Source organism: Leptinotarsa decemlineata, unplaced genomic scaffold (assembly GCF_025532065.1).
Source record: "Leptinotarsa decemlineata unplaced genomic scaffold, Ldec_3_MD MMD2_P_RNA_scaffold_6, whole genome shotgun sequence".
NCBI lineage: Eukaryota > Metazoa > Arthropoda > Insecta > Coleoptera > Chrysomelidae > Leptinotarsa > Leptinotarsa decemlineata.
The window spans coordinates 2,639,801-2,655,953 of record NW_027412533.1 but is presented as its reverse complement, the minus strand read 5'-3'; the positions used below and the strand labels follow the sequence as shown (position 1 = coordinate 2,655,953).

General features: G+C 35.2%; 2 protein-coding genes across 4 annotated transcripts in view; one reads left to right on the top strand and one right to left on the bottom strand.

Moving 5' to 3' along the window:
• The window catches only part of LOC111509595 (phosphatidylinositol phosphatase PTPRQ), an 89,129-nt gene extending 77,830 nt beyond the window's left edge, over positions 1 to 11,299 (top strand). For both annotated transcript variants that reach the window (XM_074169787.1, XM_074169788.1), the window contains 7 exons: positions 3,174 to 3,253; positions 3,325 to 3,459; positions 3,512 to 3,637; positions 5,804 to 5,952; positions 9,581 to 9,716; positions 10,491 to 10,551; positions 10,758 to 11,299. In XM_074169787.1, the coding sequence (XP_074025888.1) occupies positions 3,174 to 3,253; positions 3,325 to 3,459; positions 3,512 to 3,637; positions 5,804 to 5,952; positions 9,581 to 9,716; positions 10,491 to 10,551; positions 10,758 to 10,864 (794 nt within the window). In that variant the 3' untranslated portion in view covers positions 10,865 to 11,299. The remainder of the gene's footprint in view (positions 1 to 3,173; positions 3,254 to 3,324; positions 3,460 to 3,511; positions 3,638 to 5,803; positions 5,953 to 9,580; positions 9,717 to 10,490; positions 10,552 to 10,757) is intronic.
• On the bottom strand, positions 5,947 to 14,527 carry LOC111509596 (uncharacterized). 2 transcript variants are annotated; one of them, XR_012464146.1, is made up of 3 exons: positions 13,439 to 14,527; positions 7,698 to 9,642; positions 5,947 to 6,104 (listed from the first exon to the last, which is right to left on the bottom strand). XR_012464146.1 is itself a non-coding variant. In XM_074169796.1 (2 exons), exon 1 carries the CDS (start codon positions 14,320 to 14,322, stop codon positions 13,444 to 13,446), a length of 879 nt encoding a protein of 292 aa, XP_074025897.1. In that variant the 5' UTR covers positions 14,323 to 14,527; the 3' UTR covers positions 5,947 to 9,642; positions 13,439 to 13,443. The 2 variants fall into 2 exon arrangements, 1 of the variants encoding a protein (XP_074025897.1); XM_074169796.1 differs by having other exon boundaries at positions 5,947 to 9,642.
• Positions 14,528 to 16,153: the final 1,626 nt, after the last annotated feature.

Below are 16,153 nucleotides of genomic sequence, written 5' to 3'. Positions count from 1 at the left end.
CCTAGGTCATTGTCCATCCTGTCCTTTCCAGGAAGGTGGACAGGTCGCTGGGAGACATCTCCTTTATAACGGCAGGTGTACGCCAAGACTCGCCGAACACACACTCCCTTATTGACGATAACTCCGGGCACTCGCACAGGACATGCCTGATAGTCTCATCTTCCTGTTCACACATCCTGTATAGAGGTGTGTCCACTAGCCCCATATTATGGAGGTGTTTCCTTAGTTGACAGTGACAGTCAGAAATCCTACTGTAAGGCGTAGATTTTTCCTGGTCATCGCCAAATGTTTCTTCGGCGCCAGCTTTCCAGGGTCGCCCAGCAAGGTGATCCTGGCAAGATTACATCCTTTGATTCCATCCCATCTCTTTAAGGATTGAGCATTGGTGTAACATTTGACTAGTTCCGCAATTGTCGAAGTCATCAAGCCGTGGGTGCCACTGGGTCCTAAAATTCTTAGTCCAGCCGCTTCCTTGCCTAAAGAGTCGGCAATGCGATTACCTTTACTTCTGTCGTGCCCTTCAACCCACTTCAGGATAATGTTATTATCTACCGAGGCTTTGGCTAAATCTTGGTGGCACTCTAGTACTAGCCCTGAGGTAACATGTTGTCTGTTCAATGCTAATAGTGCTTGTCTGCTATCAGTGCAGATTATTATGTTTTTGCCAGAAATTCTTTTCTTGGTTATTTCTTTTGTGGCAATTGAGATACCAGCCAGTTCTGTTTGGACCACGCTGGTATTTCTTCCCATTCCCCACTTAATCCTTAGGCTTAGCGATCTGGAGTACACTCCACACCCTGAGCCTTCTTTGGTTTTTGAGTCGTCTGTATAAATCCGTATTGCATTTGTAGCATCTGACTCTCTGTTCTGCTTAATTTGTATTTTGTAGGGTGTATTAAACACGAACCTGGGTTCAATTGCATCACTTGTTGCCTGCAGCTGAGGTTGCGCAGTAAGCGCTTCCCGCCATAGGCCCAGCCTCAATTGACCCATTCCTACTTCGACGTTTACACCAGCCGTGCGCAATCGTACCATGGCCATTAACGCGACCTCCTTAACGTACAGATCCAGAGGGGTCAGACCCGTGATTAATTTCATTGCCGCGGTAAGTGTTGTTGTCATGGCTCCTGTGATGTTTAAACAAGCCAGTCGCTGTATTTGATATAATTTTTGGATGGCCGTTGCTTGTAGAACTTTCGGTCCCCATGCAATGGCTCCATACGTTAACATAGGTCTTATTATTGCAGTGTAGATCCAAGTGACCACACGGGGTGAAAGACTCCATGCGCGTCCCACTGTCCTCCGACATTGCTCATAAGCCACGTATGCTCTTTTTGCTCTACTCTGTAGATGAGAGTTCCATGTTAGCTTCTTGTCGAGGATAGTACCAAGGTGTTTCACCTCTTCAGAGAAGTTTAGTTTTAAAGATTTCGGGAGGTTTTAAGCCCGTTAAACTTTTTTTCCTGGTGAAAAGGACCATCTCAGCCTTCTTGGGATTGATCGACAGTGAGTGTTCCTTACACCATGTTTCTATTAATTTGAGCCCATCCTGCGCTCTAACGCACAGTGTATTTACAAATTTGCCGGTCTGCAAGATAACTATGTCATCTGCGTATGCAATTGTGTAGAATCCATTTTTGTTAAGGTGATTAATTAGGGTATCCTAATTGCATCCTATACTGTTTATTGGGTTTATAACCTTCCACAATCTGAAAAAATAGATAAATCAATAGACAATCTGCTGAAGTATAGTAAAAGGTCAAATTGAAAAGTTGTGGAAGGTTATAAACCCAAAAAAACAGTATGAAATGATAACGACAAATAAATAACTGCATTCAACTACCACCATTCAACTAAACACAATCGCATTCTAGTTTCTCATTTTTTATCACAACTATTTTATTTCTTTCTAAAAGGGTTCTTGGTCAATATATGATGAAGAAATGGAACATCATTATTATTCACCGGATATTTTTCACCTTTTCATGAGCCGCCGTTTTCTTAGTTTATTCGTTTGCTTATTTGTATAGGTAAATGCGCATTTTTTCAGATAAATGTATCGGGTTGAAGATTCTCTCCCATCAAATTAAATCATCAGTGTAACTCCTCAACATTTCAGCTGTGAATAAGAATTCGAAACATTCAAATGTTGCGTTTAACAAGATTCTGATAACACATCAAATCGTGATTATTCCACACGTACATACTGTACGTGGGTTGATCAATAATTGATTACACTGAATAATCAAACCTAACTTTATTTCCCTTCGCCTTACTAGATCGCTCCGCGTACCGCACTGTAACTTCCACTTAACTGTGTCGTTATGCTCGTGCCTAGCGTTTATATTTCGTTATCGAATGCGCTAGAAAATTTCGCCGAAATTCCATCCAAATCGGTAGCATTATTCTCGCTACATCTAGAGCGGCAGCGAACATCATACATTCGCGCGCTCTTAGCTACGTCACGATTGGTTTATGGCTACCAGTGGCGACCGGCGTTATTTTCTTTAGGGCATGATTTAAAACAATACAAAATGTTTCCTGAATTCGATTCGCGTAGCTTGTTAGTTCCAAAACATCACGAATCTACAGAACTTGATATTTAATGTGTATTATCCCTGTTATGTTGTAACAATAACGTCTCATAATCATTTCTGCTCTCAAAATTTTTCATTTCAAATAATGGTAGACATCTCGGGTTAGATGTTGTCGAACAAAAGTGCATTTTTATTAAAAATCGTTGCTCCGATTGATTTTCCACACGAGTACTTTAATTCAGAAAATTGTCTAATCATCCTGATTTTGTTGAAAAATATCTGTCATTTCAAAGTTTTAGGGTGTGGACCATCGGGGGTAATCCCTTCCTGATTTTGTAGTAAAACAACGCACTACTGCATGAAAGCTCATCAAAGCAATTAATTTTTTTAGTCAAATCACCAAAATTTGATTGATTTTGAATATTCACTCGAAAAGTTATCAAAGAAAAAACATTTTTCATTTTGTAACTTTGAGGCCCCGTAACAAAAGTTATATGAAGTAGTGGTGATATTTTGACCCCATCTATACATTCCCGAGAGAAAAAGAGGAAGATCACGGACACCCTGTATATTTTTGTTGATATTGAAAAATAGAAGATTCTGATGTTGCTTCGAATGACATTCAGTATATTTCAGATGATGAAACCAGAGTACTCCTTAGGATAGACGAAGACGATGAAATAGGATCTGATTATATTAATGCGTCTTTTATCAAGGTAATCGACTGTTCTTTGATTCAAGTCAAAAAATAGACAGCCTACACAACATCTTTTTCACAAATTTTCAGGGTTATTCCGGTAATATAGAATACATAGCAACGCAAGGACCAATGGCTACAACTACAAGGGACTTCTGGAAAATGGTTTTGCAAGAAAATGTTACTTTAATAGTTATGGTGTCCCAATTTGTTGAAAACGGAAAAGTGAGAATTTCATGTTTGAGTCCATGCCAGATCATTACTGTTCTTCTTTTAGGATAAATGCCATCGATATTTTCCGAAAAATCACGAAATCATGAGCATATCCGAGGATATGGAAGTTAAGTGTTCTACAGAGCTACATTTTGGTACATACTGTGTGAGAAATCTTCAAATCAGAAAGGCGAGTATCGTCCCACTAACGTCAGCTTAAACTATACAAGATGTCCCACCAGTGCATATTATATCAGTAATGCTGATACCTATATATGAAAAGTATTTACGCATAAAAGTTAAAGGCATTTGAACGAAGACAAATATAATGGTCATTCCATTCAAGAGATATTTTTTTTTAAAATGTGACCCTTCTCGTGGCTTACAAATTTTATAAAACACTTTTTTTCATATATTTCAGCTTCATTGATGGTGTTCAAGATATTTGACTGTTCACTCTACCTCTTCTCAATATGTATATTAATGTATTTATTTACTATTATCGACTAAGCATTTGTTTGTTGTGAAATGTTTCTGTTTTGTATTCTGACTTGTCGAACTTTGTGTTCCTGAAGATTATTAAATATCATTATCATTATCGAGCAAATAGGCACTGTTGGGACTCCCGATATCGTGTTATGCAACGGGGATAGGAGTTGGTGACAATTTTTCTTCAAGGATGAATTTGAATAATTCAGCATCAGTCCGCATTAAGAACAACTCAACAATGTTCGACTATAACACCACTTTGCTATGATGTCGATTAGACCAAGTTAAACTTATTAGGATTCTAAGCTGCTCTGTCCTAATTGAAAAAAAAAAACTTATGGTCTTGATCCCGAAATTCGTGATAAGTAATTTAGAACTATGTTCAGGCATTTGATATTATTGACCACAAACTCTTGGCCCCAACACAAACCGTTTCGTTAACTTGTTCAAATCAACAGAGAAACTGGATGTAACTGGTAGTCAACAGTGGTATACTGCAGGGAATTATCCTTGGACTAATATTGGACTAACGAGGTCTTACCCTTTAACGTGTGATTCCTAACACGGGTTGGACGATAGCATGTGAAAATCGATCATTCAGCCTGAGGCTTGAACCACCGACCAACACGGCGGTCGATTTGAGGGAGTGAACAAAGCACCCACGTCGAACCGATCGGCTACCGACCGATATATCTGACTGTATCCGTGAATATGTAATGTCTCTGACAAAACTTGAAATGAACTCAGGCTCCTAGGGAAAACAACATACTACAGTTTATTGCTGAAAACCAACATATTACAATTATACATAAAAAATTTTTTGCAAGTAAAAATTATACAAAATTACAACCTGATTATTTATGTTTCGCTTTCCTATAATGCAAAAACTAAACTGGAACATTGTTTGTCCGGGCTAGGAAGCCGCAGTCTGATGGATATATTGGCTCTGAAATTTTCGCTTCTTCAAAGATATTTTGGGAAAAAACGTCTGGGCTCCTCACTTCGATCATTGAACAAAAAAAGAAGGGAAACTAATCTGTCCTAAAAAAATTCCCCTTTCTAATTAGAATGAAAACTTCAGTGGTGGTTGGCGGCAATCTTTTCAGATTTCCTAATTGGCAAACCTGTTAATTGTCGCAACGCAACTACAGCAATAGCCAAACGTGATGGCGAGCCCTCCCACATGCGCACAAAATCATTTTCAATATAACCCCCTCTACAGCAAGACATACAAATGCTCTGTAGAGAAGCGTATTATTACTTGTCTTCCAATGCCGTTGGCGTTTAGCATTGTCTAAATAATTTGTCTTCTTTCTGAAAAAATGTCATGGCCTAACAGAAGTTCATTTTTGGATAAGTGTATTATTATAATGATATATTTTAATGAACTGTACTACTACCTATAATACTGAATAAAATATGAAAAGAAATTGCAAAGAAGTCATGTTCCTTTTGCTACCCAAATTAAAATAATTATAGGTACGACACTTGCCGGCAAGGGGCCGACCATAATCCAGTAGTAATTTAGTTGGGAGAGTCTATACCTGCGCGATCGCTCGCCATCACGTTTGGTGCTTGGTGTATATAGACGGTCGCAACGCATTGCTGCCAATCTCAGCTGAAGATGCATATTGCAGTTATTGGTGAAACTTTTGGAACAAATATTTCCACTGGACCACGGCTACCTAGCCCAAATAACCACAATTCCCATTTGAGTTCCGGTCGTGAAAGTATAATACTTCAATCACAGATTTCTTCATGTTATCTCTCTTATATCTTCCCTATCGTTGAAGATAATAATTTTTTTATAAGAAAATAGGCTATTCTGTAAAATTTAAAGTCTTTGAATGCTTTCATCTTCTTTCAGGACAACTTTCAGACGATGGTAACTCACATGCAGTTTTTGGATTGGCCTGATTTTGGAGTTCCAGTTGGTACGGAAAATGTTTTGCAATTCTGTTATCAGCTGCGAGAGAGAACATCTATTGAAGGAGGGTTAATAATAGTTCATTGCAGGTAGTGTTCTGTTTATTAAAAAAGCTGTATAAAAATATCTAAAATATTTAGGCTTCCACTTGTACATATATCTATTCGATTTAATACTGAAAGAGTAGTATGGCAGTCTTTCTTTGAAATACTAAATTAAACAAAATAATCAAAGAAAATATCTTTTCCGGGCACCAGAGCAGAAACATTAAAATATATTATTGAAAGATATTTTTTACAGAATATTTTTTCAAAAGTTTCTCTGGAGAACTTCCAGGTTTCCTATGTAGTCTAATAGCTTCTAATTTATTACAATATTGTACTATAAAAAGGCAATATTTAAAGAATTTTCATAAAAAAAAAATTTCAGAAGCTCTTGAAAAAGAACATTTCAGACATCTAAGATATAAATACATAAATGCAAATTTCGTACAATAAGAACAAATTTAGATTATTTTCAGTTCTGAAGTTCGGGAAAAGAATTTTATCTAATTCAAACACATTATGAAAAAATAATTTGGTTATAAGGTGTGTCAAAGCTATGTTCCGGGTTTTTGGCAGTGTTCTGTAGGTTTTAATGCCTGATGCTTCGTCTACTACAATGGTAGACATAATCAAAGACGATGAGGTAAAGATCGAAGTGCTCGAGTTGTTCTCAATGCAGAAACTACAACGTTGGAATTTGTCTTCTGTTTTATTTCATCAATGGTGGGCGTGGCTTCGTTTCTCCCAATTGGATTAAATGACTTTGTTTGTGTACAATTGAAGACGGGTAGCCAAATTTGACTAATGTGCATTGCCCCTATCTTTCTATTAAAATTATTCCTATGTTTCTGAATTTCTACAGCCTCTTTATATATTCTTTGATGGTGATTTTGGACCACTCTATGACCCAATGTCCCATCTTGACGTCTGTTCACAAGAAGATCCAAGAAGGTTATTGTCGTTGGGTTTCTCGTTCTATTGTGAATTGTATTTTGGGGTTGGGAGATTTTAGATATAATCGAAAATTGTTTGGTGTCTCTCATCTCTCAACCAACGTATCATCAACATAACACAGTCAACAATATGGTTTCATGACCGCTTGCTTAAAAGCCCATCGTTCGAAATTAAAAAAAAAAGTTCGCCACCATCAGACATAATGGACTGCCCATTGCACCATCCGTTTGTTTGTGAAAAACATCACCCACTGGAAATAAGTTGATGGTTAACAGTGAGCGAAAAGGGCGATTATATCTGCTAGGAATACTTCGCCAATTAGCTGTATCGTGTCCTTGACAAGGTTGTCAAGTATTTGGCCATTTCATAAGTTGGTGAACCTATCTGCTATTAAGTGGCAAATATATTCGCCCTTCTCGCTCATTGTTCATCATGAACTCGTTTCCAGTGGGATTGTATTTTCACGAACAAACAGATGGGACCGTTATGAGCAGTTAATCATGTCCGGTGGTGGCGAACTTTTTCATGAAAAATTTGGAACAACTGGCCTTTGAGAAAGCGTCCGTGAAACCATATTGTTGACCGCATTACGTTGATGACACGTTCGTGGTATGGCAAGATAGAGCAGAGACACTAAACGAGTTTCTATTATATCTAAATTCTCTTGATCCATAAATCTAGGCAATAGAAATTCCGATACACAAACAAGGTCATTTAATTCAATTGAGAGAAACAAAGCCACGCTCACCAATGATGATATAAAACCGGAGACAAGTTCCTACATTGTAGTTTCTGCGTCGGGAACAACTCGAGCACTTCGATCGTTACCTCATCGCCTTTGATAATGTCTACCGCAGTAGCAGGTGAAACGTCAGGCGTAAAAACCTGCTGACCACGACGAAAAAACCCGGAAAATAGCTTTGACATAGTTCATCTCTAGCCACGGCAGTTTACACTGTTCAATAACAAGCTTTCCATGAGGTACTGAGTTTTAAGTAAAAGAGTACATCCTTAGACTGAGCACAATAAACAAAAAAAATATGAAAGAACAAGTCGAAACCCCTGAGCATGCAGTAAATCTACTGACTAGGATGATAATTACATACTCTAAAATAATTTCTTTTCCTATATCACTGAATAATCTAGTTGTCAGATGAGTGAACAAACCCTTTGGAAAATAACCCTTGCAAAAAGTTAATAGCAAGCTACACAAAAATTCTTCTACTTCAATTGCCTTGTGGAGATTGATCACCTTTTATTTTGAGCACTTGAAAACCTGTAGCAATAGAGAACTGATGAAATAGAAATGTTCATGAAAAATGGACTACGCATATCTTTCGTTTGAAGGTGGCATTGTGACAAAATAATTATTTATAATGAATCAACATGTACCAAAATAGAAAATGATTGTTGTTTTTTTCCATGAAACACATATATTTTCAGTATATATACTATTGATGAAGTTCCTCTAAAAAACTCTGAGAAGGTTTCATCTTCTGGGGTTACTAAACATATTTGTTTGACCAGTGACAGAGTCACTGGTTCGTATTGAGGGAATTAAAAAAAAAATTGCGTTATTTATAACTGATGTTATGATCAGTATTAAATTATTCCAAAGCCTGGCCATACATTTATTGAGGTATTAATTACAAAAGTTTTAAATGTCATCAGTATGTTCTTAGGAAGTATGAATGAAATGTGATACTAAACGACATTAAACAGACACAACACAAAACATTCTACGTTTGTTTGAAGGTGGTTGACAGTCATTCATAGTGAACTTCATTCTTTCGGACTTCCATTGTCTAATATGATATATAGTGATTTGAAATCCTCGAAAGAATTAATACAATTAAAATGAATAGCTGAAAAATAACAATTATATTAAGCAAAAAACCCTGAAATTATTTTACAATTAAATAAAATACAAGCAACAATTGAAAATTGAACAACTAAAAAGAAATGAAAATTGAAAAAGCACTCAAAAACACTCGAATGACTTATAAATAGTCATCCCTCAGAGGAATAAGTCCAGTCATACTAACAATCGCAATACTATCGGATACGAACAATGGAAACGTCGTGAAGTAACTTGGCTTGAAATCTTTAAATTTTAATTTCTTTTTGATTGTTCAATTTTCAATTGTTGTTTCAGGGTTTTTGCTCAATATAATTTTTATTTTTCAGCTATTCACTTTAATTTTATTGATTCTTTCAGGGATTTAAAATAATTTTTATATCATATTAGATAATGGAAGTCCGAAATAATGAAATACAGAACATTCTAGATTATACTCTATATTACATGAGCTCTCTCACTTAATTTTTCTCCTGAACGAGAATCGAAATGTATAGATCTATTCTACATAATGAACATTGTGCTCAGTTTCAGGGTCAATAAATAAAATACTGATAAGACACTTAGGCACTTAACATACCTAACTATTGAAAAGAGAAACGGAAATTTCTATGTTTTTTTTACCACTTTTATTTGTAACTAACGTTACTACAGTTTCGTGCTATATGGACATTCACAAACTTGAACAATGAACTTAATTGTTTATTATAAACAAACGAAACTGCAGTAACGTTAGTTACAAATAAAAGCGGTAAAAAACATAGAAATTTCCATTTCTCTTTTTATCATGATCTCCTACCACATAGTAACGGCTACATCCATCAATTCATACCTAACTAACTTAAAATTACGAATTCACAGCGCAGGAGTTGGTAGGACTGGCACACTGATAGCCACAGACATTCTTCTTCAGACAGCCAATGCTGGAAAAAACATTGATATATTCAATACGGTGCTGGAACTTCGAAAACAAAGAGTTTTGATGGTTCAAACAGATGTGAGTTTCAATTTTTTCTATCTTGCAAAAATCCAAATATTCGAATGTATGATTTTCCGCTTCAATATCAAGTTATTATTTTGTTCCTTCATATTACTAGAAGCAACTTTCGATCTGAACACTAATAAACTGAAACTGAATGTTGACAAAAATTAAGCAATGATTGAATCCAAAACGTATAAGGTGCAAATTATAAATAATCCAAATTACCAAATATTTCAAATCAGTAAGTTGTTCTTTGTGTTTGCATTTGAATTTAAACTTGAAGTTCATTGGTCGGAAATACATCTCTAAGCCATAAAATAGTCAAAAATTCAGTCGAGAATATTTAAAATAATTTCAATACTTGAAAGACACTTTGGGGTTTTGAACAAATACACATAATTCACACTTTTACACTAAACACATAAAACCTATACTTTCAATATTGACACTTGCTCTCATTGAAATCTGCAAGATGATATCGGTTAAGCAATTGTGATTGGTATCTAGTAAGACAAAGCTCATCATGTCGTGGGTAAACTTGGAGTTTTATGGCATGGAGATAAATCCTCGATTAATGTACTGTACTAGTATTATTCCTAATAATGGTAGGATAAGTTTATTCCGAAATTACTAACTGACAATTATAGAATAAAATAATATCTTGCCCAAAAAGGTTTCAGATGTTTCTTAGTGTATTAAGTAATTTGATGCGCTGAATAAAGAAAATATTTGGGTATATAAATTAATAGAAATGTATAGCAAATTCTGAAAGTTATTTTTTCTTCACAGAAACAATATATTTTTATTCATAACTTGCTGAAGGAGCACTTAGATCGACCACAAACACCTGGTAAGTCTGAACAATATATTGACAAAGGAATTCTTTTGGAAACTTATTTGATAATAAATGTATTCCTCAAACAAAAAATCCATAATTTAAAAAAAGTGTGATGACAAATAAATAGTTTATAATTTAATGTTCATCAGCTGTATCCTTGAATATTGAAAAAAAAATGTTTTTGTTACTTCTTCCCTACAATTCTCCTTTTTTTTTAGATCTTATAGAAAATTCTGAACCGATGTATGAAAACATGGAAATTATAAGGAATTCGAGGGACAGTGAAAATTTTGTAAATAAAAAAGAAGATGAGAGCGAATTCTAGTAAAATGGCTTTAATTGTGATCGTGCCAAATTGTTGCTTCAAATCATTCCTTGTAATAGGGACCAAATATTTTTATAATTCAGAAGTGATTAAAAGAAACGTTCTGTTTATTCCATTAACAAAAATGGAGAAAATCCAGAATATTCCAAAGTGTGTTCTTGCCTACATGAACTAAATTATTGTGATAAAATTTTTGAAAAATATCCCATTTGTACTTAAATTATTGTTATATAAGTTAGTGTAGAATGGTGCAATTCTCAGATTGAACAAATAAGAATTTCATTAGAGACACAAAAAACTGATATATCTATCAGAATGATTTCTTACCAACTAGACTTCACCCAAGTACTTATTTACATACATTTTTTTTTCATAAGTTACTGCTCAAAATGTTCATATAATAATTAGGTTATATTAATAAATATATTTGATAAATATTTGAATGTTACCATATAACAGAATATGTTTGCAGAAACCAAAGAATTAGTTTTTTACTTCCAATTGGAACAAATATAATATATTTCATGAAAAACTGTTTTATTTCATGCAAGAAACAGAGATTATTAAACTGGAATTCAATAAAATAATAGGGAAAACTGGGGATATTTGATCCAGAAGGATACTTGACCTGAGACACATTCCTCAATTCAGGTGAAGTTTGAAATAGTAAATTATAAGATATCAATTTTTTCACATCAATTACCAAATAATTACTTTGTCAACCTAAAACTATGACAAACAACCTCTAGACCAAAAGAAAATCAAACAAATGCAAACTTCAATGTATCATGGGAAAACAAAACACTGTAAATTGGATTTACATATACCACCAGAACAAGTAAGACTATTTGCAGACTAACTTTCCTATTTTGAAATTGGCAATATTGAATTAGATATCTTTCAGATATCCATGGCATGCCTCTGTTGTTTGATGTATCCTGATTTTCAAAGATTAGTGTACATAAATTTTTTATCGTCAAACCATGCTTTTGCTGTTGTTCCAATTTTTAGGTTCATCTTCATTTGCTGTTATTTGATTTTGATTCTAACAGTTCCTGTATAAGGTAACAAAGCCACGAAAATAATAAAAAGTGGTCTTTGTTATTTCATACTATACAGGGTATAGAGCGATCACCGGTTAGCTGTATTTTGGAAAATAATAGGATTCATATCCTGAAAATTGGCAAACATTGGTTTATGCTTTAAGTATAGATATGCTTTACAGAATGTTATAGAAGTTAGTACCAACCGGAAGTTGGTACTAACTTCTTCAATTCAAATGTAACAACACCCACCATTTTTGAATACTTGGCATAATTCCTATGTGAGTTTATGTAATTCACCCTATGGCAAAAATGAACCGTTTTCCAGATACTCATTTGTTTACTCAAAAAAACTAGGTATTTGGCTCTTGAATGATTCTCCAATAAAATTCAAAAGTTTGATAAAAGACATAATTAAGCTATTATTGATTCATCAAAATACTTCATTTCATCGTTTTGTAAGTGTTCGGAATCAATGACTACTTTTGAAGTTATAAAAATGAGCCAATACTCAGTTAATGTTTATTCTGAATGTTTCATGAAAGAGTGAAAATTTAAAAATATTGCATTATATTTTCATACAAAATATAAAAACTACTTCAATATATGTTCGAAGAAATTTCTGTATAATTTGAAAGTCACTTCTTTGCATGATCTACACATCTATGTATAGTTACTTCTTTTAAAATTGATTACATTCTTCTGTTTTTTTTCTATATCAAGATGGAGTAGTAAAAAGCCAAAAACTTTCTTTTCCAAAAATTTCCTTAGTTGTTGATTTATTGATGTCATTCGTATATCTTCAATGAAAACACTAGAAAAGTTGTGATGAAAACAGTTTTAAGCTACTGTACTAAATAATAATATTTATTACACTCATTAAGAAAGTAAGTATACAATTTCTTTTGCAAAAAATTGTATATGGTACCAACAAAAATGTCACATACTTAGCACTGAAAGTTGAAGGTGAGTGATACAAATGTGTTTTCACTTGTAGATAATATGATAAAAGTAAATATTTCAGGCATTCCAAAACAAAAACTATTTTTCATCTCCTGAAGATGCCAACTTGGTTGGTAGAACACGCTTCGTGAAAAGTATTGCATTTCTGATAATTGAGAAAAGTACTTGTTTTGGATTTGTTCTACGCTAGAGTTTCCAGTTTTAGCTTTTATTTCAGACATCACCACAACTTGCCAACTAACAAATTTTATCTTGAAAATTCAAAAATCTTTCTCGAAATGCAACAAATTTAATTTTTCATAATTGTGAAACATCATAATTTTTCCACGTGTGTTTGTTGTTACCCCAAGATTTCCTAACTTAGGCCAAATTTTGATTCATATCTGGTTTTAGTCACCCCTCATCAAAGGCAACCTTGAGCAACTTTTTTTTTCAATTGCATAATATATGTCAACAAACAGAGTAACTAGAAACCCTAGTTTTACACATTTCAACTAAGTTTGCCCATTAGTGGATTGTGAATAACAGAAGTCTATAAATTCCCCTTGCTGTTAAAAACTGTACTTACTGAACTCATTGATGAGTCACCATCCCATGTGGGTGTGCAGTGTGGTGCATGAAACCAACGTTATGAGGCACAGGATGGACCTGATGTGGCATTCTATGATTCCACATCATACTATGTTGGAGATGAATGGGTTCCACCATATGGTTTTCATGGTGACCCAGTGGCACTCCTAAACCTCTGTGAGCTTGGTTAGGCACAAACATTTGATTTTGTTGCAAATTCACATTATGTGGCTGAGCAGGTTGTTGAGGTAGTGGAGGGATCTGATGTAAAGGGGCCTGGGGCACAGGAAGAGTTTTTGGTATACTTTGAGGAATATTGGGTTTGGTAGAAATAGAAGCTTTCACTTCATTTCGGTTCTTCACAGGTAAGTTTTCCTTCTTGATAGAAGTTTTCTCTACAAGAATAGACTTGTTGCCATTTTTTTCTTTCTCATAACAAAACCCCATGTCAAACAATAACCTCCTCAGGGTCATCAGAGAGAAGTTTGGCAACTTCTCATTCCCATTAACATTTTTCAATATCAAACTTAAGCTAGGTATGATATTTCTGTACTTTAAATCATAAATTATATTTCTTATTTCTTGTCTTACATTATCGTCATACTTAATAAACCTGCTATTTATATTAATGTTTTTACGTATTTTCGTTTTCGAAGGTTCTTTGAAACCCTCTACGCTTGCTTCTTCTTTGCGAAATTGAAATACACTCTTTTCACTGCACCCAGTCGCTTTTGCAGTGCGCCTAACTATTTCAGTAACACATTTTTCCGGGTACGTGTTTTTGAAATATTTAAAAACGTTCAGGATAATAGTTTTCTCTTTACAAGAATAAGACATTCCCTGTTTCATTTTCACAACCTCTTGGGCCATTGTTGTGATCATATAATTCCATTCAACATGGGAAAATTTGAAACTAATAGTAAAACCTTGACAGAGTTGCACAGAAATATAGCAAATTTCGCCACCATATCTGCATAGAAAACTATTTGAAATTATTCAAACAATAAATTTCCATTGCAAATTTTCCGCAAAATTCCGAACAACAAATTTCAAAACCTCACTTATTCTTCGTTATTCTTCTTCTTAATATCTTAATATTTGAGTAACAGAAGGAGAAGGACAGAGCACGGTGTTAAAAGTTTTCTAAATGACGTAAGTAAAAGTGTAGAAATTTGGGAATATTTTATATAAATGCCTATGATGAAATCTTCCCCACACGGTTACTATGTACAGAACATTCCATTCCGACCATTCAGCTCCACTCTTATGAGTGGTCCTCAACCTACTGATGGCAATTCAGCAAGATTGACATCTGACCTACTGCAGTCGAAAGCCAGCCTTTAGGTGCCTTTACTTTCCAATCAAGTATTTCATTAAATATTGACTTTACTTGAATGTAATTTATTGCATGAGGGCATGGGGCCACCAAAAACTAACCGGAGACAAGTGTCTTTAGAGCGCGAACAAATGTTTTCCGGTGAATCTGAAAAAGAAGTGAATTTGAAATCTGGTTGAGAAGTTTTTATACTTTCCGGAGCCGCCTGATAGCGACTCTCGGGGGTGGTCTCTGATTCTGCTTGGTTGGCCTCTTGTGTTTGTTTCTCTGTCGGAATCGTGTAGATCGCGCACTGCTGGACTGGCCCCAGGCAGTGCAGGCATACAGGATGATTGGGAGTAAAGTATTGATGGGTGTTCGGTGGTATTTATATCGGTGGGAGCTACTGAAGTGGAAATGTGGGGGTGGGGCTTCGGGTGATTACCATCGCCGGACTTGATGAGGGGTAAGCATCTGGAAATTAGGGGTTTCCAGGTAGTTAGAAGTTTCTGACCGTCATCACGTTTGTTCAGGCAGGAAGGTCGCTTTTCGATTTTGATGGCCTCGCGGATTATCCGAGCTGTGGGGATGGTCGTAGGGTTCACAAAGTCTATGTTGTGTCCTGTCTCTTGATGTTTGGACAGGGCTGAGGACGGGACCGATGTGATAAGTTAGGTAAATAGTGGACGGCTAATTTGTACTTCAAAATTCCATTGGATTTCTTTTCCGTGAATGACTGGCCTGGACTGAATAATAACCTACTGTTATTATCGACTGAGTGAATTTTCTGAGCATTGAATCACTACAGAAAATATATGAATATATTTTTGTTAGTTTTTCATTGAGTTGCATTTTATGAAATTTGTATTTCACACTTTCTGATCATTTTTTTGGGGACTTTTGACATCAACCTCTCGCAAACAACTATATTTAGTCTCTCCGATCGCGACAGAGGACGGTTGTGCTGATAACGACCACCCTCAAAGATGGCACTTGGATGTCATGATCGGAGTGGAATCCAAAAGGTGTAAGCTGAAAATATGTGTAATCTAAAATTAAAGTTACATTTGAATAAATAATGAAGTGAAAGTTTGGAGGACTGGCGGCCTCCTACGCCAGTAACCGGGCTGGATGTTGACAACTATATATATAATATATGATCATGTGCTTTTGTATTATTCTTAACCGAAGGCCTTCCGAGAAGGAGGTGACCAGTAAAAATAAGTATTTTGTTAAGAGAAAAAACGAATGAAAAAACTGATGGTGGCAGCAATGTCTCGAGCAAGACCGCTGCGCCCTCGGATAAAGCTTCTGTTCACTATAAATAGAAGGAGCCTGGTCAAATACGCTCGAATGAGAAGCAAACATAGCTATTGAAATTAGAAAGAGAGAACTTTA